Below are 25,711 nucleotides of genomic sequence, written 5' to 3' on the forward strand. Positions count from 1 at the left end.
TCTGACTTGGACATTACTTCCTGTGTAGAGGGGAAGCATATAGACAGATGGTAGGGATGGCATTTCATCCTACAGTTTGTGTGTAAGTGAAAGCCACAAACAGAGGAGGCTGTATAGCTTCCTGAGGGTAAACGTCAGCTTTCTCGTGAGAGAATTTTTCTCTTAACTGCTCATTCCTCTTCTGTGTTCGTGAGTCTGTATTTTCTAATCTATTCTATTCTCTATTCCTGGGGCCCAACAACCAGGACCCAACCTCTCCTACGGGGACTAACACCCAGGATATGACAAGTTGAAATGGCGATCTGAGTGTTGACATTTTTAGGGTTAGGGTAAGGGCCCGAATCATGTTACAAAGCAAGCATGTGTGCATGAGTGTTCGTGTGCATTGAAGGAATGGTTAGCATAGATGTGAATTATGCAAGACAGAGAGATGTTATCTAGAAAGCACTGGAATGTGTATTTTTTTTTAACAACGCCTAAACCTTTAATGACACCAGGACGGTAATTTAATGTATTAAATTACTATTACTGTATTAAATTACTATTCAAACCAAAGGAATGTTTTCAAAAAGATTTTGTGTTCCCATTCACAAATCAAACGAACAGTGTACCAAGGCATCATGAGCTGTAATGTCCCAAAAGCAAATCCCTAAAGTAATAACTTCAAGGTGCCAAACCAAACTCTTGAATTTACCTGCCAGCGCTTTCTAAAGATGAGTAATGTTTTTGTACTCATACATGTCAAACATGTCAGATGTTCCTATTGTGTGCATTGTGAATCACGCTAATTTTGTGACATGTAATTATTTCTGGTGCATACCATTGCTGCCTTACATAATGTATTTCATCTTTTTACGAACAGCTGATGCGGCTGAGGCACATCCCAACACTGACCCTGGGAATTCTGCACTTTCCTCAGGGCTCACGGGTACAAGTATTGACATTGTTCTGTCAAATCAAGTTAGAACTGAGACGGAGTGAAGATTGAAACCTGTTTCTGTGTGGCTCCCCGTCTTCATCCTGTCACAACAAGAAACAGGCTGAGAACAGTTTCTTTTCTGCATAATAAAAGGATGGTATTCAAATTCGCGTCTTAAGTGAAAATAAGATGCAAAAATGAGCAGTTCTAATAAACTTGTACATTGCAATCACTATGCTTGCCAAAATAATTGCAAGAAATGCATTTTTTTTTCCATACTATATGCTGACGCCAACAACTGAGGTTCTTCTAAGTTAAGCATAATGTACATTTATGGGTACCTTGAAGTGTATATTTGTTTAAACCTCATTGTCACCTCACAACCAGATGGTTGCCCCCCCCCCCAGCCGGGTCATCTTTGTGTTGTGAGTTTAAGACATTGTCCAAAGGCATCCAGGCTCTAGTTCACTGGATACTCTAAACTGTCTGTGCCAGGGACATAGATTATGGATGAGTGCCTTGTTTAAAATTGCAATCATAATAAATCTAATCTTCAGGACGTCATGAGAAACTTTCTTCTTCACAGCAGTTGACAGGCCAAACTGTACTGTGTCACACATCTGTGTGATGTAGTATGTGTCCATTATGGTTCTAAACAATAATGATACACTTACAGGAATTTTGATGGAAGCCAGTGAAACTGTATTAAAAATGTTCTTGTTTCCCAACACTTAAACCTAAAATCACCGTTTCTGCTGACACACTTTGTCCTTTGTCCTTAGAATAAACACATTTTGTTCACGATATATCAATCAGATATAATCAATTAACTATTGATCATGAAATTTCTATATGGAAAAGAAGCATTCCAACTGTACCTTCGTAAAACATGTAACTGTCTCTGAAGGTCTCTCTTAAAGATGAAGCTACAACACCATCTAGAGAACATGAATATGTAGTACAGTCAAAGCAAAACATGCTTTCTGGAAATACACATATCTATTTATCATTAGAAATGTCTTTTCTTTCAACATTTTCCTTTGAATCTATTAAAAAAAGATAATTGCCTTTCATTTGTTTTCCTTACATTTATTTTTGTGAACCTTTTTGACTTGGTTTAGTGATTACATTATTGCTATGCAATATTGTCATTTGTAGATGATAAACAGCAAATCAGAATGCAAAAACTATAATAAAAAATATGTCCATTGCTAACTTGCCAGGTAAACCCAGCAGGTTTTCAGGCTTCAGATCTTCTGTAGCTGAGGATTGTAGGTTTTGTTATTAGACTAGTGGGAAGCTGACGATATTACAGGTATTACAAGTAAAAGACATAGGAAAAACCAATAATAGATTTAGAGCTGGATTGACATGTGGGACAGTATGTGCAAACGTGAGCATGGGCTTTGCAGACAAATTTCTCACACCTGCAGCACACAACTTTCGTCTTCGTCAGGGGCAGAAGTTGCATCTTTTTTCTCTTGCCTCAGGTGGCTCAGGACAAGATTCAGCTCCCTGAGCAGCTCTCACAATTGCTGCAGAGGCTTCTGTGTGGGGGAGGCGCTCCCTTCTTACAATGCATGGGGTGACAAGAGCCTTTCCCAACTGCTCCAGGAAGATCCTCCTCCTCTTCTTCCTCTCAGCTGTCCAGGTTAGGTGGATCGTCTGTCTTATCACAAAGGCATTGTATGATGAGACATCAAGGATGTTGTGGAAGATGACCAGGGGCCAGCGTGCGGTCATCCCTCTGCAGCTGTACGTTCAAATAACCTTGTCAAGGTTTTCCACGCTCCCTTTAGTGCGGTTGTAGTCCAGGATGATGGCTGGCTTCCTGTCTTTACAATCAGTGATTTCAGCTGCCTTGTGCAGTGAGCTCAGCAGGACCACGTTCTTGTTCTTTTTTGGGAGGTAAGAAACAATAGTGATGGTGGGGGTGAAGGCAAACTTTGTCAAGAAGACCACTCTTGTTGCGAGGAGTTCAGGCTTGTTTTTCCGAACAGTGCCAACCATGGTCGTTTTCCTTTTCAGGAGCTACTGGCCGAGTTCATATGAGGTGAAAAAGTTGTCACATGTGACGTTCTGCCCCCTCAGTCCAACTGTCAAATCAAGTACAACACACATCCCCTGGTTCTTCTCTGGTGCTGCGCTGGGCAGCTTCCTGGTGTAGACCTGCATTTTCTATGCATAGCTGGATTTTGCATCACAGGCCACCCATATTTTGATGCCATATTTTGCTCTCTTGCTTGGCATATACTGCCGGAAAGGACAGCGACCTGATAAAAAAAAATAAAAGACAAAGATTACAATCAGTAGTGAGTATGAGTGTCAGTGTGAGTGCTCAACCCACTTGTCCCAGATGTCTCTGATGGCTGCCAGTCTGCCCATCACACGCCTTGCTAGTCTTGACTCACGCTCAAATCTTAGCACTCTTGAAAAAGTGTGGAAGACCTTCAGCGGCATTGTGGCACGAAAAATTGCCATTCCACTCTCTGCATCCCAGAAACTAGATGTAGCCTCACCACGAGACCTATAGACACCTGCTAAGGTCAAAAGCCCTAAGGAGCCACGCAGGCCAATCTGATCCATATTTTTTCAGTTGTTTCCATATTTACAGGAACCCTCCAAATTTGTTACTTTTTCCAGTATATTTTCAATGGCTGGTGTGATGAACAGGAGGAAAGTGGAGGAGATGTCCTCAGCATGGGCAGCTGAATATCTTGTTGGCCCTGGGGTCATCCTAATGATGTTTTGTGCTGCAGCTCTTCCTGGGGTGCTGTCCGTGTTTGATGAGGACCATGCTATTTTACTGTTTTTGGATAAAAATGTCTCTCTGTCAGCTTGGGTCATTTCTTCTTCATCTGAAGAGGTCATGGTCATGGTCTGTGCTGTAATCCTCCTCATCTTCTCCTTCAAATACCTCTCCTTCTACATCATAGTGTTTTTGCTCATCCTGAACCTCTGAGAAAATCTGGTCCAGGACCTGCTGAGCAGTGAAATGTCCACTCATGGCTTCAACAAGGAACCAACTGGGGGTGTGTGTGTGTGTGTGGCCTTTGAACTTTTTTCTGTCATGTAAATGCTTTTATAACACACGGATAAAAAATGACCCATAAGACAATCCATAGTGGTATACAGCCCATATGGAAATGTAAACAAAACCAGAGTTTCACTTTTTTTAATGTTGGGGTCCAAATACCAAATCTCTCGTATTGTTTTACTTCTGCTAACTAATATTCACTTCAACTGATGAAGCTGTTCAACAAGCAATTATATATAATATTCAATATCTCTGCAGGGAGATGTTAAATCACTGATCAATATTTTCAGTTATGATGATGGTCTAACAATATTTATCATTTTGTTTGTAAGATGTTTTCTTGGGTAGTTCAATTTCCTTGCAGAGAACAGCTTAAACACACAGAAGACGAGGGACCTCAGTGGTAAAGAACAGGACAAGTGATTCATGGTGGCCAACTCATGAAAGGCGAAATCACTGCTCAGAAAAACACAAAAAGAGAATTTGAATGAAAAACCTGATACATCTTCAGACCAATGAAATTTTAAAAACCACACATGGAAGCTAAAAAGGAAAGTTTAATATTGTAGCTGTATTTGGTTTTCTCCTGACGCACTCTGATTTCAGGAGGAAAGGTTAATTTGAATGAATATGTCTGTTTACGTCTAACTCCTATGCTAACCCCTTAGACCATTTTCTTATGTATGTCTTGTGAAATGCTGGAGGTATTTTAAGGTTTAATGATTCTGAAATACAAAAAACAAACGTCCTTCTCTTTCTCTGTTCACACAATCTTATACTATATATTATAACAGAGACAGATTCTGCGATAATAATGATAATAATCATTAATTAATTATGCTAATATGCTAAAATTCAGAATTTTTGGGAATTTTATTACTGACTTTATAAGGACTGGCCTTTTTTAACCTTTTTAACTTTTTTAACCTGGCACTACAAAAACCCAGGATCACAGGATTGACCTTATTATTTACAAAAGTCTAAAAAAAGACAGCAGTAACCTAAAGGATATGTGTGTGTTGAACCATAAAAAAACGATACAGCGCAGTGTTAACTTCATTTTAACAAATCAAACCCACCTAGTCCTTTTTTCCATTTGATGTCTACAAGAATGTTCCAGAGGCTTTAGTTGTTGCTGTTTTCATTGATCTGATTCTAACCTGTGTTTTAACACACAGGAGCAGGTCTGTCATTTTAATCCCACTCATCAAACTATCCTTGACATTATTGCCAGAGACTAAACAAAGAAATCTAACACATAACTGTGGCCCCAGAGACAGGCTGAAGAATGGAATATGTTTTTTTCTTACTTTGCTCTTTACTCAGGCGTTGAATGGGTCAACACAGGTCAAAGGTCATTTATCGGGGTAATCAGTAGCCCAACCTGGTCTGCAATAACATGGTGCTGTCTCTGTTTGCTTTCATGGTGAATGGCTGGTGTGTACTCACGACTTATACAGCCCCTCTGGGTTTTCCAGTTTTGACATGGTGGTGAGTACATGTACCCATCTGACATTTGCGGCTTTATATCATGAATGACATTGCTATATGAAATGCTGCTGTCATGTGTAATTTTCTCTTCTGAGGGACTGATAAATATATCATATATTATATATCTACAGTTGCATACATACACTTTATGGATGTAGGAAGAGCTAGGTTTATAAGAAATAGCCAATACCCACAGCAAAATGTGCAATGTGTACATACACATTTCAAAAATTTAACTGAATTCTGAGCTCTAAACCTCTTTTTAACAATATATCTTTATATCTTTAATTTACATGTGCAAAGGTTTTTAAAGCCTTTGTATAAAAATTCTACATGCTGTCTCTGCAGTACCACAATACATCCATAAATTATTTCATTTTGCCTAACTGATGTGTCCATTCATGATTAATTATTTCATTGTAGCTGCCTGTGATTCCTGAATCTGCTCAATGGCCTTTAGCCAATTGTAAAGTGGAAAGCATTTAGGTGTACTTTTGCAAATGTGCAAAGTGCAACAAAAGAGAAAAGCTGACCCGGCAGGTGATTCGCTTGCATGTATCCCTTTAACATGTTTCCTTGCATAGACACTCTCCAGCATATAAATTCAGGAACAGGAAGATAAAACTATATTAACTAACCAGATCAGGACTAAGAAAATGGCATGACATTTAACTCTGATAACTTGGATTATTTAGCGTGGATCACCTGAGAAAACATCATAATATTTGTCATTTAAATGAGCCTGATTCCCAGAAAACAATTGCCAAATGTTGCAACATCAGCAGATTTGGTTTGAACACTCTTTTCCACACATTTATGCAGCTATACTCACGCTCATCTGCCCCATTGCCACCTCATACGGCCTGGCGTCTCTGCTGCTCCCTGAATCACGGGACCTCAGGCTTTCGGAGACAGCTGTGATGACGCTGACAGGCCAATTAAGAAATGTAAGACACAATTCTAGATTTTGAGAGAATTCATCATTATTTTGCTTCTATCTAGTGGAACAAAAATAAATGACAGCAGAAAACAGCAATGAATATGGTGACTGGTAAATTTAATAATTGTAATAACAATGATAAGAGTTGTTCTTCATAATAAATATAATGACATAAAGGTTTTTTATGTATGAAAACTTTAATACATATAAATAAAGTTTGGTTGATTGCTGGATTAAAATATAAGCAGCAGAGCAAGGATTGCCTTTACCATGAAAACTCAGGCCGAAACATTACTTTGTGTGTATATAATGAAATGTCAAATATATCACATATTTATTATTTAAATTACAGGGTTACAAAAATAAATAGTTTCATCTGCATCTCACAAAGTCACAGTTAAAATGAAGTAACATATCTTCGCCACACAAGACATAAAAAGAACAAAAAAATGAACTTTAAAGGTTAATCTTAAGTATAAAAATATGATATGATATAAGATATGATGAAGTTCTTGCACTTTAGCATAGTAAATAGGACAAAAACGGCACATGCCATTGCTGACCTTAAAGATAAGAACAATGAGGTGAGAAGATTATGTTCACTGTAACAAAACCATTAATGGAAAGCTAAGTTCTACTGAAGTTCTCCTGTTTATTTCGACTTTTGATGAATTGGTTTTTTATCATTTCACCTGCTGTTTGGCTGCTAACTGTGATATATACTCACCTGACATTGCTCATCATGACGCTACTATCAAACAAAGTTTGTCCCCTACTCCAAAAAACCATCTTCTTTAGGCTTTTGTTAAATTAGGGAAGGGCAGAATCACTGTGGAAGCAGAGTACTTGTTGGGGTGGCCTATAAGGGCTTTTCCATAAGTGTGTGTAATCGGCGCATGTCTACAGAGAAAGTTTTGTATGAATGTGCAAGTAAATGAGAGAAGGTAATTTGCAGTGTAAATGACTTCCACTTTTTAAGTGCAGTCCGTTTGTCCTTTGATCCTGCTCAGATTCTTTGACATTTCATCTAAGAGTTTAAATCTGCATCCAAAGTAGCAGGATGAGTAGTCCCACATTAGTAATCCTATATGTCCTTGTCAGAGTCTCGTCTCCACAGTCTCAGCTACAGTCTCCACAGTGGGTGCCATCTTCTGCTCCTTTCTGCAGTTTGAACAGCAGGGCAAAGCCTGCAGCACCTCTTTGAAGCCTCTGGTCATGAAAATATAGAGGAAGGGGTCCACCAGAGGGCTGAGGTAGAGCAGCAGGTGAGACACCAACCCCAGATAGCGCACTGCCTCTTTAAAGGACAGAGCTTCTAAGAGGATGCTGAGGATGAAGGGGACATAAAGGAGGGTGTAATTAAGACAGATTGCAGCAATCCCATACACTGTCCTCTTCCTTTCTATGGTGAGAGTGTTTGATCTGGAGCATATGAGGGCTCGCCATGAGTCCACAGCAAAGAAGAGGAGGAAGGGGAAAGGGCTTAGCAGAGCCACTGCAAACCAGAAGTTGAACTTAAGCACAGCCAGGGCCAGGACGCCGAATGGAGCAGCCCAAGCCAACAAGCTCACTATAGGAGACCTTCGGACACTGTTGCAGCAGCCAAGACACTGCGGGTAAGCCACCAACAGATGGCGTTCTTGGGCTATAAACAGCATCATGGCGATGTTGGAGACAACGCCAAAATAGAAGATGAAGTCAGTAGCATCAGAGGGGAGGATGTCCTGATTCATGTCCTCCTCCAAACGAGGACGACCGAAAAAACCGATGATGTCAGAGACCAGGAGAAACATGACGTGCATGGGAACTTTATTCCCACCTAAACACAGAACAAGAAGACAAATTATGAATTCTGAGATTTTTTATTTCAAATGAAGTCACATTTCATCTGCTCCAAACATGATTGAATACCGGTACAACGCCTTCTGATTGGCTGCTGCTTATTGCTTATTTCCCTTATAGCAATAATTATAGCTAGCAGCAATGTGCTTTCTAGCCATAAGTCTAATGAAAACTAAATCTTAGGGACACCTTTTGGAATTTTCCTGGATATTAATTTGGAGTCCAGTATAAACTAGATTTTTGGTGGTCAAAGGTTAAAGGTCAAAAAGAATATCTCAACCATTCATGTGCTAATTCTCATCTTAATTGCTCTGGCAACAAAATCAGTAGTAGCATTAACTTTTGTTTACTTATCAGTCCAGAAAAACTAAGTTTTATCAACACCAGTGTCCACTCTTCCTCTCTCTACCACAATTTTCCTCTATAAAAGTCAGCATTCTAGCCAGCTTGCCCGTTTCTGGCAGTGGCCAGCCCAGCTCTGTAGACAAAAAGACTGCTCACAGTGACCCACACAGTTAAGGAAATCAAACCTTAGATGTTCATAAATTAAATTATGTGTGACCAAATTTAATGGCACAGGGAGTATTGAAGTATTGAACACATGAAGAAATGGAGGCGCAAAAAGGCACCAAATGCCACGACACCAGCTGAAATCTAGCACAGTAATCAGAAAGAAACAACCAAATAAAGTAGATTAAACCAGTCAGTAGGAAGCAGGTAGTAAATATTAGTGTAAGTATTAAATACATGTAAGTGTATTCAATATGTTTTCCCTGTGTCATTCCATTGTATTAAACATAACTTAATTTATGGAAATCTAAGGGCTGATTTCTTTGGTACTAACATCTGGTGAAAATTTCACATCAGTAGCACCTTTAGAAATATATTTACTGAGAGAAATAAAGTAATAATGGCTAAAATGCTTAATGAGCATTAGGAGACCGGGAGAAAAATGTAACCTGGGACTAAAGTGCAAAAACACTGATAGACATCGGGATGAAATTTACATCAGGACAACAAGGTAGCAAGTAGCAACATGGGCAACATGGATACATTTGTGATGCGGACTACAAAAGAGCCAGCACTTTCACACACACATACACACACAAGACCGACTGTTGCTTCTCTGAAAACGAAATACAGATCTCCGCTCAACACTGAACATGACTTGAGCGTGGCAGTTTCATGCCTGCAGCCCCATTTTGAGAGGATGCAAAACAGGCACATTGCAGCCACTAATACAGGGAAAGTTCTTTTGTTTTTGTTTTTTGCACAAATTGCAAATGAAACACTTTCATTATTTGACTACTGTATGTTTTGTCTTTGATTCAAGATATCAGTTATGATGGCACAACTGCGCTTTTATTTTCTTTTTGAACTTGGTGCTGATGTTTTCAATTTTGATTCATTATAAAAATGTGGCTGATATATTTGGTGTTATTAAGTTCAATAAAATTAAATGTAATTTATCAAGATTTTTGTTGGGGCGACAGGGTCATGTGGGGCTTGAAAATCCCCACTTGTTCAAAGTGGGGAACGACCAGAAAAGTTTGAGAACCACTGGCCGAGGTGGTAGTAAAATGTATGTCCATGTTAAGTTACTGGTCATAGAGTAGAGCAGGAACAAACCTTTGGATAGATTCTTGAGGGCGTAAAGAGCCAGACCAATCGCGGGCAGCCCCAAAGTTAAAGTCAACCAGTTGATCACCTCAGCCACCTGCACAGCGGCATGCGTGGAGGCGTTGCCGGTGACGTTGATGGGGAGGGGCAAAGTTGTTGCCACTGGGTTACTGTCAGCCATAGAAGTCCACACCGCAGCTATTTATGTGCTCAGCTGTTTAGATTAACATTCAGATCCTCAGAGTAAGCTGCTCAAATAATGACGTGGATGCAGTAGGCTATAATGTAGACCACTTAAGCCTGTAGTCACAGTCAACACAAAGAGCAGTTTCAGTTACTTGCAGGATCAAAATAGGGACTACATGAGAGAACACACCATGAACATAGTGCTAAAATATCTTCTTGTCCAACACAGAATTACATCCACAAAAGTTTGTCCAATCACATGATAAATCTCTGAGATGAAAATAACAATAGCTGGGTTCCTAATTCCAGTCACAAATCTCACTGTGCAAAAAGAGCTGTCGTTCATGAACTGCTGAAACAGTTTCTTGGCATGTTTATAACCTAATGTGCGGATTTTCAAAATAAGATTCACTGCATTTATATACTTTTTTTTTTGTTTGTTTTTTTACCAAATCTCATATTTACAAAAACAATTGAAGCAGTTTTAACGTTCCAAACGCTTCATTTTTGTTACTTTTCTTAATCACATACTCAAAAAATTAAGAACGCAAATTCATAACTAGTTTCCAGTTTTCATTAATCTACTATTCTATGAATATATCATTCATAATTCAATTTTCAAAGCATGTTAATCTTCTTGAACCAATATCCTACCTGTAATTATTGATGAATCAAACTCCTCAGTTGTCGCTCAAACTTGTTCTTGAAGAATTAACAACTGAAAAGTCTAAATGTAGTTTGAGATTAGCATTGAATCCTGTTCAAATATCTGAATTTGGAAACGTAGATGTGGACAGTGTCTGTCTATCGTTGAAGACGAAGTTCAAATCCAGGTTTGCATGCGCTTACCTGTACATCTTTGTTTGACATGGTTCTTTTTGGGAAGGCATTTGTTTTATCGCTGCAGTTCTGAGCCTCCTTATCTCCACAGAGGTGAACAGAACTGCTTTGAATGCAGCCGGATGGAATTGAATAGTCTCCATTGGTTTATAGGGCGCATTTTGTGCATTCATGATAATGTGTGAAATGAAGATTTGCATAAAAGGCCTTTATCTCAACTTTATTCCTGCATGTCTGTGTGGCTCTAACACAAACAGATCCACTTTAAAATCAAATTCGAAACCAATTAAAATGTCTACACGAGAAAAAAAAAAAAAGAGTTGGGAAACATTTCAGGCTGTGTGACACCAAGATGCTGGTCTGTAATCTGGAGTACTTTATAATCTGAAGAATGCGACAGTGGAGTGGTATCTTACTGGTTGAGTACTGGTTGAGGGTGTTGGCTCCCTTGCCTGACAACTGAATCACCCAACACTGTTTACTAGTGATTAAGATGATGACAACTTAATAACTGATTAAAACAATGATTAATATAATTCTAGGTCTCTCCCTTGTTTGGATTGTATTTTCCAATCTTTCTAAAATCTGATATATTTACTAACCATGTTCTGCCAAAGTCTCTGTCTCTCCCAGTTCCTCTCCTCTCTCTCTCTGTCCTCATCCTGCAGGTGGTGACTCATCACCATCCCATGTTCCTGCAACACCTGCTGGTCCCATATTTCATGAATTCTGTACTACAGCTCAACTCCATGAACTTCATGCAGCAACATGTTCCTGCCTATCCCCCCCCCCCCATGCCTATCTCACTCTTTCTCTCTCCCACTCTCAACCCAAACAGTCGAGGCAGATGGCCGCCCCCCCTGAGCCTGGTTCTGCTCGAGGTTTCTGCCTCTTAAAGGAAGTTTTTCCTTGCCACTGTCGCCAAGTGCTTGCTCATTGGGGGATCTGTTGGGTCTCTCTTAACCCTTGATGTAACTTTGTTATGATTTGGCGCTATACAAATAAATCTGATTAGATTTTGATTTGATTTGATTTATTTGTTTAAATATAATATAATATCAAAATATAAAATATAATGTCATTCTTTCATCAGACGACTTCATCAAATTACCCTGATATTTGTGTGAGTGTGTCCTAATGAGCTTGTAAATTGAGTGAGTTATTGCCAAAAACACATTTTGCATGCTGAAAATGATCTTGGCCTTTGACCATCAAACTCTTGGTGGGCTCATGGGAATCAGACAGAGAGAGTGTAATGCCTTGCATTATGTATACCATAATCTTATGGTATACATAATGCAAACAAAAGTGCAAATTTGCTCTGACAGCCATTATAGTGAGGACATCAGTGGCCTCTTGTCCTTTCAGTTGAGTTCAAACTCACCAGAGAACCATCTTTCTATTTCATTGTTCACTCATCAGGCCATGAGGCAAAGTTTCAAATCCTTTGGACTCCCCTCGGATCTTTTTAGCCCATCTTCACACCCATTGTATTAAGGTTGTATTACAATTGACCTGTGACCAGCAGGATGCTGCGAAAGGCCTATGCTCGTTGGTTTGCATTATGAGAAAACCAGTGATGGTGGCGGAGTTTTTATGACAATCTTCTTGTAAAATAAATCCTGCAGAGACTTTGTTCTGTTGTGTTTTTCTTTTGGTCATGTTTCTTATGTCAGATAGTATCTTGTTTTATCACAGTTAGTTGGACTATATCCAGGGTCACAGTCTAAAGAAGCACAAGGTCATTAAGGTTCATACAGGTTTACAAGGAAACATGGTATTTATATATTTTTTTACTCATAATACTCAGTTGCCCCTCAAAAATGTTTCAGCTTTTCGTTTTTCGTTTTTTTACCTTTGTGTGGTTGTCATTCTTCTTATCACTCATTTCGATATAGGGGTTTTCGTTTTTCCTTTCAAGGCAATTGTCCCTTTGGTTTTGGTACTGATTTGAGTAAACAGCTGTTATTAGCTTTTCATGTGTTCTTCTCTTCTCTCTCTCTCTCTTCTTCTATATCTCCACTTATACCCACTAAATGCAACTTCAAGACCCATCTGTCAGCAGCAGTAACTTTGGTGATGATTACATTTGGCTTCCTGTGATTCTTTTTTTTTTTTTTTTTTTTTTTCACAATAAGAGCTCCAATGCTTTTATTGTGACACATACGTACAGTAAATGCTGCGTAGTAACGTGATTCCTGCATTAGCGGCCGACTGTATGAGGCCACCAAAATTGCTAAAATGTTGTAATACAGTTCACAAGTATTTTTTTTCCTCTTGGTCATGTTGTCACGAACTAATGACTGATCTGATTCCTGCTTCCCATGTGTCCCATTACAGTCAGTGGAGTGCTGTGCCACATGCGTGTTCACCCTGAATGCCGTCTGTTGCGGTGTTATGTGCAGTTCCCCGCGCTTCCGCTGCGCTACAGAGCATTTGTGCCATGACTGTGCTCGTGCAGCCGCAAGGAGGGATGTGCTGTATCATCCAGGCAGCCCGGCAGACGCTCCCTCCTTCAGCGGGAATGCTGCAGCTCCATCATGGCTCTCAACATCCCCGGAGTGACCGTGATGATGTTCTTCTACCTGCTGGTCCTCGGGATCGGCATCTGGGCTTCTTTCAAGTCCAAAAGGGAAGCCAAGAACGTCCAGGGGGATAAGACGGAGATGGCTCTGCTGGGAAACCGGGGCATCAACCTGGTGGTGGGCATCTTCACCATGACAGGCGAGTAAGAGCCGGGGAAAGCCGAGCATCTCTGTAAATTAGCTCTCTGGGGTGTTTTCTGGAAACATCAGCAGGTATTTAGTTCATGCGTTTCAATTTTTGTAGGCCTTTGGCCCTCGCTCTAAATTACATAAGCCTTTTTTTCCTCTATGTTGAGCCTTTAAATTATGTTATGTGTGTAACAAAATGAGCTCGAAAAAAAAAAATTGTACTCAACAGAAATAAAGCGCAGCACGGCTACACAGCCTATATGAAGACTAACGTTTAGGCTACTACGATTATCTACGTATAGATTTTTTTTTTAATAACTGGGAAACGGGAAAGACGTAGTATGAGACTTGCAAATGATAAAACCAGCAAACAGGACAGCAGAAAACACACAAAATAAAAAGAGTGGACACTATAAAACCCCTATTGTTTAATATATGTGATGTAAATGTTCAGTCATATGTTTCATGTCTTTAATCCAAAGTCACTTGTGTTGGCTGATGACCTCCAGAACACTGACGTTTTAAAGTAATAAGTCATTAAAATTACAGTAAATTTCTTATCACGGTTACAGCAGACAGTCTAGCCCCTGTTATTAGGTTACACGCAGGTGCAAGAGTAGCAGCCAGTCTGTCCTCTGCCAGGATGTGAATCTATGTGTGTGTGTGCATGTGTGTCTGTCATACAGCAACATGGGTTGGCGGAGGATTCATTGTGGGAACAGCAGAGGCGGTGTACAACCCCTCCATGGGACTGATCTGGGCCGTTATGCCAATCACAGCGACCATGTGTTTCATCATCGGTGAGACTTCCATTTAAAGTAACTGTAAACAGAAACAGTGGATTCGGGCATTTCAGGGTCAGTGGTTTTCGTTTTCACCTGGATCTTGTCCTACTAAAGCAAATGAGACAGACATCTCTGTTATTCTTAGATCCAGTGAAGGCAAGATATGTAGTTTGTCCTGAGGACAGCCTGTTCTCACCAGGAAAACCACAGCATGCATTCAGATTGTTGAAATAAAAATAATAATGGCCTCTGCAGCATCTTATTGGCTAACTGTCCCTCTTTCAACACTGAGTTCAAATGGGGTTCAAGGCTAAGTAGTCTTCCTCACAATCGTGTGCACATCTAAAATGAGGATGCTTAGTCACTGCATGGTAAGACACAACAGGTAACTGACAGCACAGCAGCCTCTGAAGTATATAACAAAGGTTGCAAAAAAAGGGACTACATAGAAGCCAAAGACACAAATGGATTAAAGCAGATTTAGTCATAATTTTTGTAGCACCACAGGATGTGCAGGATGATGGTTGAGTGAACAGTGTGTAAAACTCAGTGAACTCTGACTAAATCAAATAGTTTCAAATGCAAACATAGAGGTGACAGATCTCAAGACACATCTGTTTCTGCAAGACATAAAGGTCCATTATGAGGTCCATAAATATTTGGACACTGACACAATTTTCTGCATTTCAGCTCTGTACAACACACCAGTGGATTTGAGATCAAACAATAAAGGTGTGCTTTTTAATGCGGCATTACAGCTTTAATTTGAGGGTCTTAACATCCAAATCAGGTGAACGATGCAGGAATTAGAACTGTTTTTATAATGTGCCTTCAACCTTTTAAGGGACCCAAAGCAATTGGACAATTGGCTGCACAGTTGTTCTTCATTTCATTTACAAGGACCGGATAAAAGGTCTGAGAATACCTTGCAGGTGTTGATGTTTATCTGAATAACTCGACCAAAAGCAAACACAGAACAAGCATGTGGAGTCGAACAAAATCATAGCAATAGTTTGATCAAAGATGTCTGTCTCAGACTAAACGGGTGCCATGGTCAAGGTCATTCCATTGTTGGAGAGGAAACATCTCCCACATCTCCCTCTCCTCAGTGCCTATTCTTGACGGAGCGGGTGGTGCGCAAACAGAGGCCCTAACAGAGGCCTTTGGATCAGGTGATGTGTTTGATCGTTTCTCTGGTGACACCGCCACTCTGTGCAACTGTCACTTGTTGGAGTTTGGCACAATACTGGTGGATGGAGTTACTATTTCACCCTCCCTCCTTTGATCTGGCTCTGCCACAGGTCCCTGTACACCTTTAAGACTCAGAATCCATTGGCGGTGGCTGCTACTGCTCCCCAAGATCAACGTTAGGAAGGGGTGTACCCAAGAGGTCTGGTCTTGGAGTGCATGTCTGTTGCAGCACTTCAACACAGTCATGCAGGTCTACATCTTCTACAGTTGCGAAAAGAGTAGCAGGATTAAGGACATTGCAATGCTTTACAGTGATGTTGGGCATTTCCAACAAGGTTGCATGGTATTTAACCATCTTTGAGCTGAGAGATGAGAAGTTTTCTTTGCATACAGAATATGAGCAACAGCATGTGGAACCATAAGTGTGATGTCAGAATCACTATGTCACGTGATGCCAATATGGCTTTCTCCGCTGCTGCTGCTACAGCACGCAAACACAACGGTAAGCCAGCTGCAACAGGGTCAAGAAAGGTCCGAAAAGTAAGGTATCGCTCTCAGTTTTCCACCATGAGGCTGACACAAAACAGAAATCACGTAGCTGTCATTTTGGTCAACAAAGTGCGTATAAAGTAGGTCAGGGCTTGGCAGGCCTAGTGTCAGACCCTGGGAAAGAGAAGTCTTTGTGAAGGCTTCGAATGCTTTGTCAGCATCAGGTGTCCAAGTCAGTTTGTCATGTGCACTGAGATTTTTGCCATGGATTATGAAAGAGAGATGGGCCTCCCCTTTTGTATAGTTTAGGATCCACACATGACATGACGTCATTCCTAAAATACTCATCATTTGTTTCTTTGTGGTTTGTTTTGGGATTTATCTAATTGAGGCGTTTGGGAGAGAGAGATTTACCCTCAGCTCTGATCACACGTCCCAAGTAAGTAACTTGTTTTTGAACAAATTGAAGTCTGCAGACTGGCTTTATGTCCATTGTCTGCCAAATGTTTGAATGGCGCTATTGTATCAACTTTACACTCTTCCTCAGCTGGGTTGAAAATCATCAGCTCATCGACATGCTGTATAAGGGCAACTACTGCAGGGAGATGTAAGCTTTTCAAGTTTTCACTGAGTGCCCTGTGGAATACTCCCTTCACTGTAAAAATTGGCGTGAGCGCTCCTTTTATGAGCCTCACATCACACTTGTGAGCAGCCCAAAGCATGGGTGCTACTTGCTTTAGCTCTGATACCTTTATTATTGTCATGACAGGAAACATTTCTACATCACTTACAAGCTCACTTCATCTGTGCACTGCCACAGTGCAGGTTACTGCTGAGTATAGCCAAAGCACTATACTCTGTCCTGGGACTCCCTGCGACAGCTCTGAAATGTGGAAGGTGGCGATAACACATCAGCCACATTCCTAGATCCTGCCATTGCCATGAGATTGGTTTTGTCAAGGAAACATGTGGGGTTGAAATCAGGAATAGCTTATCTTGAGAGGGGGAGAGATAAACAAAGGCTATAGCAACTTCCTTTGTACAGTAAACATGTGACAAGCTCAGCTTGGCTTTGATACCAACTTTTCCCATAGTCACTGTCTGGTCCTGCACTTATATAGGAGGTGCAGTGTAGTGATTCCTCCTGCGTGAGGTCTCTTGCGTCTGTGGTGTGTGCTTGTGTAAGTGAAATAGAATCGTGTGATAGGTGCTGACACCAGCTCCCACATATACACATATAGTGGAATGGTTTTGCAGTTCATGAACATCTGAAAATTCACATGATCTGCATTCTTTAGAACTTAAATGCCATCAGGTGTTGAGTGCAACACTATGCCAAAATAACACATAAAATCTCTTCCCATCAGATTAACCGAACAGTGTGGTCAGGCAACAGGAAAGAGTGCTTAGTTGTTTTATCATCTAATCCACATGTCAATGTGACTGAAATGGGAGTTCCACTTGATCCTAACGTGAAGCAAGTTTTACCACTTTTCTTTGGAGGGTTAGGCAGAGCATTTATTTTCAAAACGGAGCAAGTAGCTCCCAAATCCACTAAGAATGTTACTGGATGATTTGATACAATTAGGTTAAATTGTGGAAAGGTCTTGTAGAGGCCTTGCGGAGCAGCACCAGATATGACACCAAGCATCTGGTGATGTCTATGGGCTTGAGACTTCAGGCTTTCATCAACTGCAAATGATATGCAACCAAGTGTTAAAAGTGATAGTTTAATTTATGACTATATTAGTTTGTCTAATGACTGTTAACTGTAAATGTGTTGTAATTCCGACAACCTTCACCTGATTTAGAAGTGAATACACTGAAAATAAAAAAAATCCATTGTGATGATGTACAAAGTGGAAATGCTGACAATTGTGTCAGTGTCTAAATATATTACATTTCTTGTGTTTCTCTAAATAAAAAAAATATGGTACTGACTGTAAATGCCTTGTTTCTGAAAGCAGAGACAAAAAAATGTATCACGTGTAACCAAAAATGGTTTAATCTCTGCACTGTAGCAAGGTTAGGGTTTCTCAGACTCAGTTTGACAGGATCAGACTAGACTGGATTTTGTTTCAACTGTCTGCATTTCATTCATTAGTTGTTATTGTTTTATAGTTTCATAAAAAAATTGAAGAAATGTATATACAATTTATTAAGTGCATGTGTTCCTTTTCCCTTGACAGTGTTGAAATGCCTCCTGAGAGGATTTTCTTTCATTGAATATGAAAATATTTAGAAAACACTACAGTTATATGACTTTACCCGTCTGTGAAAAAAAAAAAAAACATTCCTGTTCCACGTGAAAATCACATGAGAAAAGAAAGATTTATCCTCTTAAACCCAGATGAACGTGCACTGAGTAAATGGGTTTCAGTGACAAAATATTTCACTGTAACTCTAGATTTAAAATATTTATCCTGTAGCCATTTCTTTCAGATGAAAGTATTTGCTTGTGCAAGTTCCAGTAATTAAAAAAAATATTTCATGTGAAGGGGGCAGCATTATTTCCCAGAGCAAATTGTGTATTTCAGGTTGTAATTTACAAGAGAAAATTACCTGACAATTTCAATTAATGATTAGATAGAAATGTGTCAAATTAACCAAGTCATTAGTTTTAAAGTCACACTAGTCATACATTGAAATGACAAACATTACAATAAGCCTGAATCTCTCTGTTTTCCTGTTTCAACATGGAGGTGGCCTGTTCTTCGCTGAGCCGATGAGGAACAATAAATACGTGACCATGATGGATCCTTTCCAGATCAAATATGGAAAAGTGCCGACGGCTGCTCTATCACTGGCCTCGCTCATATCTGAGATTATGTGGGTGACAGGAACACTCATAGGATTAGGTAAGAATGTTTCTATAAGTAAGAAGGAGCGTGTGCGGTGCATTTGATCCACGCATGTTGACCCTGGCAACAGAGCAGCTGTTGATCACAGCTCCTTACCGAGTTGCTGAGTGAAAAACAAGTCTATTTCTAATTGTACAGTAGGTCTGAAATAGCTCCACGGAGTGTTAAGCATGCATATTTATATTTTTCAATTGTATATTATATTCCAGTGAGAATATGTAATGTTGATATCCAAGATATATTTGTGTTTAGAACCAAAAACAATCTCAGTGTAGTTTTACGTCTCTTCACTCACCCAGGGTGGCTTCGCTGCTTTTGTGTGGCATCATTAAATCCTAGAAGTCCTCAGGCTCATTTTCTGAACACAGAATGTTAGCATTTCTCTGAGGACTGAACCTTTGATACTTTTTCTGAATTTATTGAGAACCTAGCTTTATACAGATACACCCACAGACACGTCACACATTCTCTGGTGGGTTTTACTGGTCTCCTAAATTTTTTTTATTTAGTTTTGTTTGTTAGCTATTGTTTTAGTTTTCATAAAAAATCTGAATATATAATAACAATAATAATTGTATTATGTATTTTCTTCTTCATGTACAAATACTAAATACAAACACAAAACTAATATCAATGGCATGACTATAAATATGTGTGTGTGTGGGTGTGTAACAGGTGTAACTATGAGTGTGATCCTTGATTTGTCCTATACTGTGAGCATCTGGATATCTGCAGCTGTGGCCATCACCTACACGCTTCTGGGAGGTCTTTACTCTGTGGCCTACACAGATATTATACAGCTCATTCTCATCTTCATTAGCCTGGTGAGTTGCTTGTTTCCTGTTGCCTAATTTTCTCCTTGACTATCCCGAGGGTATCTATTTTAAAAACAAAAAACATCAGGGGAATAGCTAAACATTAGAAACACTCTCAGTGTGTGTGTGTTTGTATGTAGGCCATTAGCCGAGCAGAAAGCTCAGCTGCTCCACCCTTGTTGCAAGGATGTATGTCAGGCTAAGTTAGTTTATTGTATTGCATGGACCTGCCATCAACTGTCAGCTGTTGTAATTGCAATTGAATGTTCATGTCACTGTGAAGGCCTAGGGCTGTTAACAACATCATTGCCTCATTTTAGTGGCTTTGTGTCCCTTTTGCGATGATGAGCCCCGCCGTGTTAGACATCAGAGAGACTGCCTACAACAACACTTTCCAGTCTCCGTGGGTCGGTACTTTGGAGGCAGACAGGGCCTGGAGGTGGATTGACAACTTTCTACTGCTGGTAAGGATAAAGATAGGCAATATATTTTAAAGCCAGATTTGAGAATTTTTTTTTTTATTATTATTAGATAATCTGTTTTCTGATCACCTACAGTTGTCTTATGTAATGAAATGGACTCTAGTGAAGCGGTTATACAAACATACTCCCTGAGGGTTTGTGTCTGCAGCTGCAGAAATATCAATTTGAAATGTACTTTAGGACCTAAAAAGATTTGCATTAAAAGGCAACAAAGCAGTCTCCGTTCTCTGTTCATAAGCTTGGATGGGGAACATTTATGGACAATATATCCAAGCACGCCTGACAGAACTGCTTCAAGGAGTGGTAGAGGTTTAAGGGTGTAAGATAATATTGGACTGTTCTGTCAATCCACATCAAAAAATGTTCTGTGCCCAGGATAAAAAAAAAAAACAAAAACAAAAACACTATGATTTCATACAGATTTGGAAACTTTAAGTCATGTATCTATCTTTTGTATATAGACACAATAAAAAGGGGTTAAGATTCATTGATGGAGCTGGATGTGCTTTACTCTGACTTCTTGTCATATATGTGCTCTAAGGGTTTGGGAAACTTAGGTCTTCAGAATTTCCACCAGAGGACGCTCTCCGCTGCCTCCTCATCGACAGCCAAGATCACGTGCTTTGCCGCTGCGTTCATCGTTCCCACATTAGGAATCCCCCCCATCCTCCTTGGCGCAGTGGCTGCATCAACAAGTATGAGAACAATCTAAACATTTTGACTTCACTTTTTTCTGAACTTGGAGATTAAAAACTGCAGTATTACATGTCACCAAAGCAAACTTAAAGGCATACCATGAATTTTCCTTTTTTGCCCTGATTCTATTTATGTTCTTCAGATTGGAACCTGACGTCTTATGGATCACCTTCTCCATTTGAACGTGGGGAGACGGGGCTTGTCCTGCCCATCGTCCTGCAGCACCTCATGCCGACCTACATCTCCATTGTCGGTATCGGGGCTGTGGCTGCTGCTGTGATGTCATCCACTGACTCTGCCCTGCTGTCTGCAGCCTCCATCTTCACCTCCAACATTTATAGAAACATCCTTCGGACACAGGTGAGAAGGAGGAGGTGCATGAAGGGAAATTCCTCAACACTGACGCTTCACAGAATCTTTCATATTAAAAGGCACTGAATGAAAATGTAAAAAGGATTCATTTAAATATAATTCACCTAGAAATAAATAAAACGGTTTCTGATTCTGGCCCTTGATGTTTCTTTTATTCCCTCCAGGCGTCAGAGCAAGAGATTCAGTGGGTGATCCGGGGCTCTGTGGTGGTGGTGGGCCTGGCCGGCACATCTCTCACCTTCCTGGACAACAGCGTCCTGATGATTTGGTTGCTTCGCTCAGACCTCACTTACACACTCATGCTGCCACAAATCGTCTGTGTTCTCTTCTTCAACATCTCCAATGGTTACGGGGCCATTATTGGCTGTGCGGTGGGCATGATGTTGCGGGTGCTGTGTGGGGAACCGCTTCTTGGCATACCACCTGTGATCAAATTCCCTGGATGTACCCTAGTAAATGGTGTGTACATCCAGCAGTCTCCAGTCAGAACCATCTGCATGCTGTCTGCTGTGATAGCCATCTTGTTTTTCTCTTATCTGGCATCTGTGCTCTTTAATAGAGGCATGATTCCTGAGAAATGGGACGTTTTTAATGTAAAAGCACAGTATTCATCACAAACACAAGGTGGCAGCAAATCAATTCAAAAATTTAATGAACAAAATGAAAACACAGAAGCATGTGAACCAATGTTAGAATCATCATGTTAAGTATGAAAAGAGATATGTACTTCATCTGTTTTGATTGAGTTGAGAGTATGTATTGTGTATTGGCACACTTTTAATTACGGTACAGTATATTTTCATTTTGTATACTTTTATATGCAGCATAAATGGGAAAGAACATCACACCTATGCTCTTTGTTACAAGAGCTCAGAATGTTTTCTGCAATTTTATGCAGCATTGACACTTTCAAGCATTGACTGATTAGTGAACAATAGACCCCTGGCCACAAACAGGTTGAAAAAAGTCAAAGTATAAGCTCGGGCTAGGTATAAAGTGCCATGCGGATGATGTGCTTCTCTTGGCCACTTCAGAAGTTTGGCAAAACACACTGATTACCTCAACTTTGACAAAAAACCAATGGGATTTTTACATTGGTTTCTGGATTATTGCAGAAAATCCTTATATGCTCTGTTCAGCAGGATAATCTTCACTAATGGAAACCATGTCATGCTGTCTCAAGGCTAAATACAAGCACCCCAAGTAAAAAGCTGATGCTAAATGAAAGCTCATGGAGGGAACAGAGAGTGCTAAAATGCTAAGACTGATATCAGGCTTGGGACTCATTCCTGTGGCACTTTATTGGCAGAATGTAACATTATAGGAATGGGTTGGCATCAGAACATCAAAGAGACATCCCTAATTTTGACTGAACTCTTTGAGTTGAACATGAATCACTGCCATTTACGACAGAGACTTTGGCTTAGGGGCCCTTGTGCCTGTGCTTTTTTATTGGCTCATTAGATGACCAATTCGTGCTTAAAAGGCGAGTTTATATTTGACTGCACAACATTCTCTTTTGTAGGTTCTTTTGGTCCAAATTTTATAGCAACATTGAAAACTAGGGCATCACCAGGGGTTTGAAATAACTGAAATAATTTTAAATAACACACTGCCGATGTGCGGTACAAACAATTAGTGAATAAACATGACTGATACAACAACTCAGTGACGGGTCCTCTTATGACCTCAAGGCCAATTGATAAAGTTGTAACCAGACCTGAGTTTAAAAGGTAACATGCAAAAAGGGTGAGGCGAAAAGAAATTTACGTTTCAAACACGCTTTCTTACACTGCTTTTAAGATAGAAATACCGTATTTCCATCCTCTTAAAAGCTATCCACTTTTTTCCATTGACTGTAGACATTTAATGAGTTTATATTGAATTACTGGATGATTTAGTTAGTTTAAATCAAAGTTAATTTAGTAGGTGACAGAGACCTTGTTTTAAAAATCTCAAAATTTGCATGGATATGTGGTTTAACGTGGCTATTATAAGTGTTAGAATCAAACTTGTAATACGCTTCACATCCAAAGGACCTGACTTTGTATGTCCTATGGGCTTGTGATGACACAAAAATAACTACCCTGTGTTGCATAATTCAGCATGGGACTGTGTGGCATGTCCGGTAGTGACAGATGTCTGGACAATCCCTCCCTCCTCCCCCATGTCTGTGTCCGTCTAAGCTAAGCAACAATATATCAGTGTGGTATTATATGAGATGGCTCCTGACGTGTGCCAGCAACTCTAGTGGAGCAATCATCCCAGCGGACACAGCCATGCAGACCAAGATAAAGGTCTTCTAAAATAAGAACACCCAAAAGGACGCTGCTGTGGCTGCTTCCTGTGTCCTTCGCTTGATAGTTGATGGTGAATTTGATAACGAGGTTGAGGCTGAATAGTGTACACTAACAGGGTAGTGAATGTATCTTGTTGGATTATTCAATCACTTATGTCACATTTGAGTTGCAAAGCTTCAAAATGACAAAATTAGTATGATCTTGTAATTGCTCTTTTTATTTCTTTGCATGTTAAATTAAAAGTCCCATATTTTATGCTTCTCCAGTGTTTCATTTGATGGGTTTATAGCCATAATAAGAGCCAATCAGAAGAGAGACTTGACTTGTCTTCTGATTGGCTGACTGGTTTCTAAGCGATTTCAGGTAAACATTTGAATCTTGGTAGGTAGAGGTGTGGTGAGCTGTGGGCATGGATGATGGTAGTGACTGCTTCGTTGTGACATCACAAAGATGTGGACATGCTAACATCTTGTTTTTAGATTCTATACACATTACTCTTTGGAAACCTGCTTTATAAAGAAAAGACATGAAAACATCACTTAATACAATATGGGACCTTTAATTTTCTTTTTTTTTTTCTTTTCTTTTCTTTTCCAATTACATTGGCCTGAAATTTTACTTGTTTCTCTGCCACGAAATCTGGAGTTTCATGATGTTCCAAATGCATTTTCAGAGGATTTTATGACATAATGTGATGACTCATACATGTTAAAGCATCAGACAGAGATACAGAGAACCACTCTGTGTACACTCTGTCCAAGTTACAATTGTAAAATACAATCAATTGTATTTAAAACTGTGAAATTACATTTATTAATTGCACCAATCGTGTGGCTACTGTTTTGCCTGCATTAGGTGCACCAACGTTCTCTGCACCATGGTACACATTTCCTTTGCAAATAGGTGACAAGTATTTGCTGTCTGTAAGTGAGCTGAATAAAGACAATTCTGCAGGATTTCACTCTGAGCAATACAAAAAAATGATGTAAAATGTGATAAAATGTCAAACAGCAATGAGATGATTTGGCTTCTTCTGTCAGTAAAAAACAGATATACTTCCAGAGTGTCTACTTTTGTTTTTGCTCTAGAGAAGACTGATAAGTCACAATTCACATACTGCTGTAATCTGCCCCAATGCACTTGTATACGCTATACTGCACTCCTATAATAGCAGTACAGTCAAATCCCAACAGCCCCCATCAGGCCTCAACCTTCATGGCATAGTACCCACCATTATATCGGAAAGGCTGTTAAGTTTCAAACCAGTATTTAGAGGAATTATGACAGAACTTTGACAATGCTAAAACATGTTTACTTCAGTGATGTTTATACATTCTCCTTTCCTCTCTTTGCTCCAAGCATGTTGGCAATTTGACATCATGACATCCCAGGACAAAGACCTTCATCATCCCGTTTGTGAATCACCACTAAGCCGTGTATTATAGTCAGATTTAAACTGTTATTTTTTTGTATCATTAAAGTTGAGGTTCATCCTATTCAAACTCACTTGCTAACCATTTCTGTGTGTGCCCTTCTGACCTTGTTAAACCCCTGTATAATGTCAGAAAGGCGAGAGCTGTGAAGTCCAAAATGCTCAAATGTCACGTGACTGATATAGAAACTGTTACTGTAAGTTAATAATGGGCAATCTGAAAATGTAAGAGAGGCAGAACTTAAAATATGGGGAATTCCTAGATAGTGCATCCCTTAATTTACCAATTTTAATTATTTTTAAAATTATCCTCTACTATTTTAGGACATATAGGCTTATGCTTCAGGAGAACCTGCTCACATCATCTGTCTTTTGGACATTTTTTTATGTTAACTTGAGCAAGGATAATGATGCTGAATTCAGCCCAGATTTAACTTTCAAACATTTCTTTATTTCATGTTTGTTCTTCTTCCATGCTCTGCCTGTTACCTAAAAAATATCTATAAAAGGTCCACAATGTCTGTCGACTCTCCTGGACTTTCTTGGTACACGTTGCACATTGGCATTGTAAGATGTGGATGTAATGACATCTGCTGGCCAACTGGTTGAATGCAAGTAATTTTAACATTTAGTGGATCAACCAGTGATATGAGCTCATACTTCCAACTCTGTGACACCACAGCAGAAGGTGCATGTCAC

The 25,711-nt window shown here is 39.8% G+C and overlaps 2 protein-coding genes and 1 pseudogene across 2 annotated transcripts; 1 reads left to right on the forward strand and 2 right to left on the reverse strand.

Moving 5' to 3' along the window:
- Positions 1-2,371: 2,371 nt before the first annotated feature.
- On the reverse strand, positions 2,372-7,131 carry LOC115055828 (piggyBac transposable element-derived protein 4-like; annotated as a pseudogene).
- A 353-nt stretch (positions 7,132-7,484) lies between these two features.
- LOC115055829 (uncharacterized) lies at positions 7,485-10,030 on the reverse strand. The gene is made up of 2 exons (XM_029521852.1): positions 9,859-10,030; positions 7,485-8,206 (listed from the first exon to the last, which is right to left on the reverse strand). The coding sequence occupies exons 1-2, from the start codon at positions 10,028-10,030 to the stop codon at positions 7,485-7,487; spliced, it is 894 nt and encodes a 297-aa protein (XP_029377712.1).
- Positions 10,031-13,382: 3,352 nt separating this feature from the next.
- LOC115055346 (high-affinity choline transporter 1-like) lies at positions 13,383-24,635 on the forward strand. Its single transcript, XM_029521079.1, has 8 exons — positions 13,383-13,599; positions 14,276-14,389; positions 18,757-18,912; positions 19,591-19,739; positions 20,051-20,194; positions 20,754-20,907; positions 21,051-21,268; positions 21,445-24,635. Exons 1-8 carry the CDS (start codon positions 13,416-13,418, stop codon positions 21,985-21,987), a joined length of 1,662 nt encoding a protein of 553 aa, XP_029376939.1. The 5' UTR covers positions 13,383-13,415; the 3' UTR covers positions 21,988-24,635.
- The last annotated feature ends 1,076 nt before the right edge of the window (positions 24,636-25,711 follow it).

Source organism: Echeneis naucrates, chromosome 15 (genome assembly GCF_900963305.1).
Source record: "Echeneis naucrates chromosome 15, fEcheNa1.1, whole genome shotgun sequence".
NCBI classification, from domain to species: Eukaryota; Metazoa; Chordata; class Actinopteri; order Carangiformes; family Echeneidae; genus Echeneis; species Echeneis naucrates.

Excerpts from the sequence above, each read along its gene's own strand:
- LOC115055346 (XM_029521079.1), top strand. The coding sequence starts at position 13,416 with ATGGCTCTCAACATCCCCGGAGTGACCGTGATGATGTTCTTCTACCTG. Across the intron at positions 13,600-14,275 it reads GGGCATCTTCACCATGACAG|CAACATGGGTTGGCGGAGGA; the intron begins GCGAGTAAGAGC and ends TCTGTCATACAG. Across the intron at positions 19,740-20,050 it reads TTCTCATCTTCATTAGCCTG|TGGCTTTGTGTCCCTTTTGC; the intron begins GTGAGTTGCTTG and ends GCCTCATTTTAG.
- LOC115055829 (XM_029521852.1), bottom strand. The coding sequence starts at position 10,030 with ATGGCTGACAGTAACCCAGTGGCAACAACTTTGCCCCTCCCCATCAAC. Across the intron at positions 8,207-9,858 it reads CCTCAAGAATCTATCCAAAG|GTGGGAATAAAGTTCCCATG; the intron begins GTTTGTTCCTGC and ends TTCTGTGTTTAG.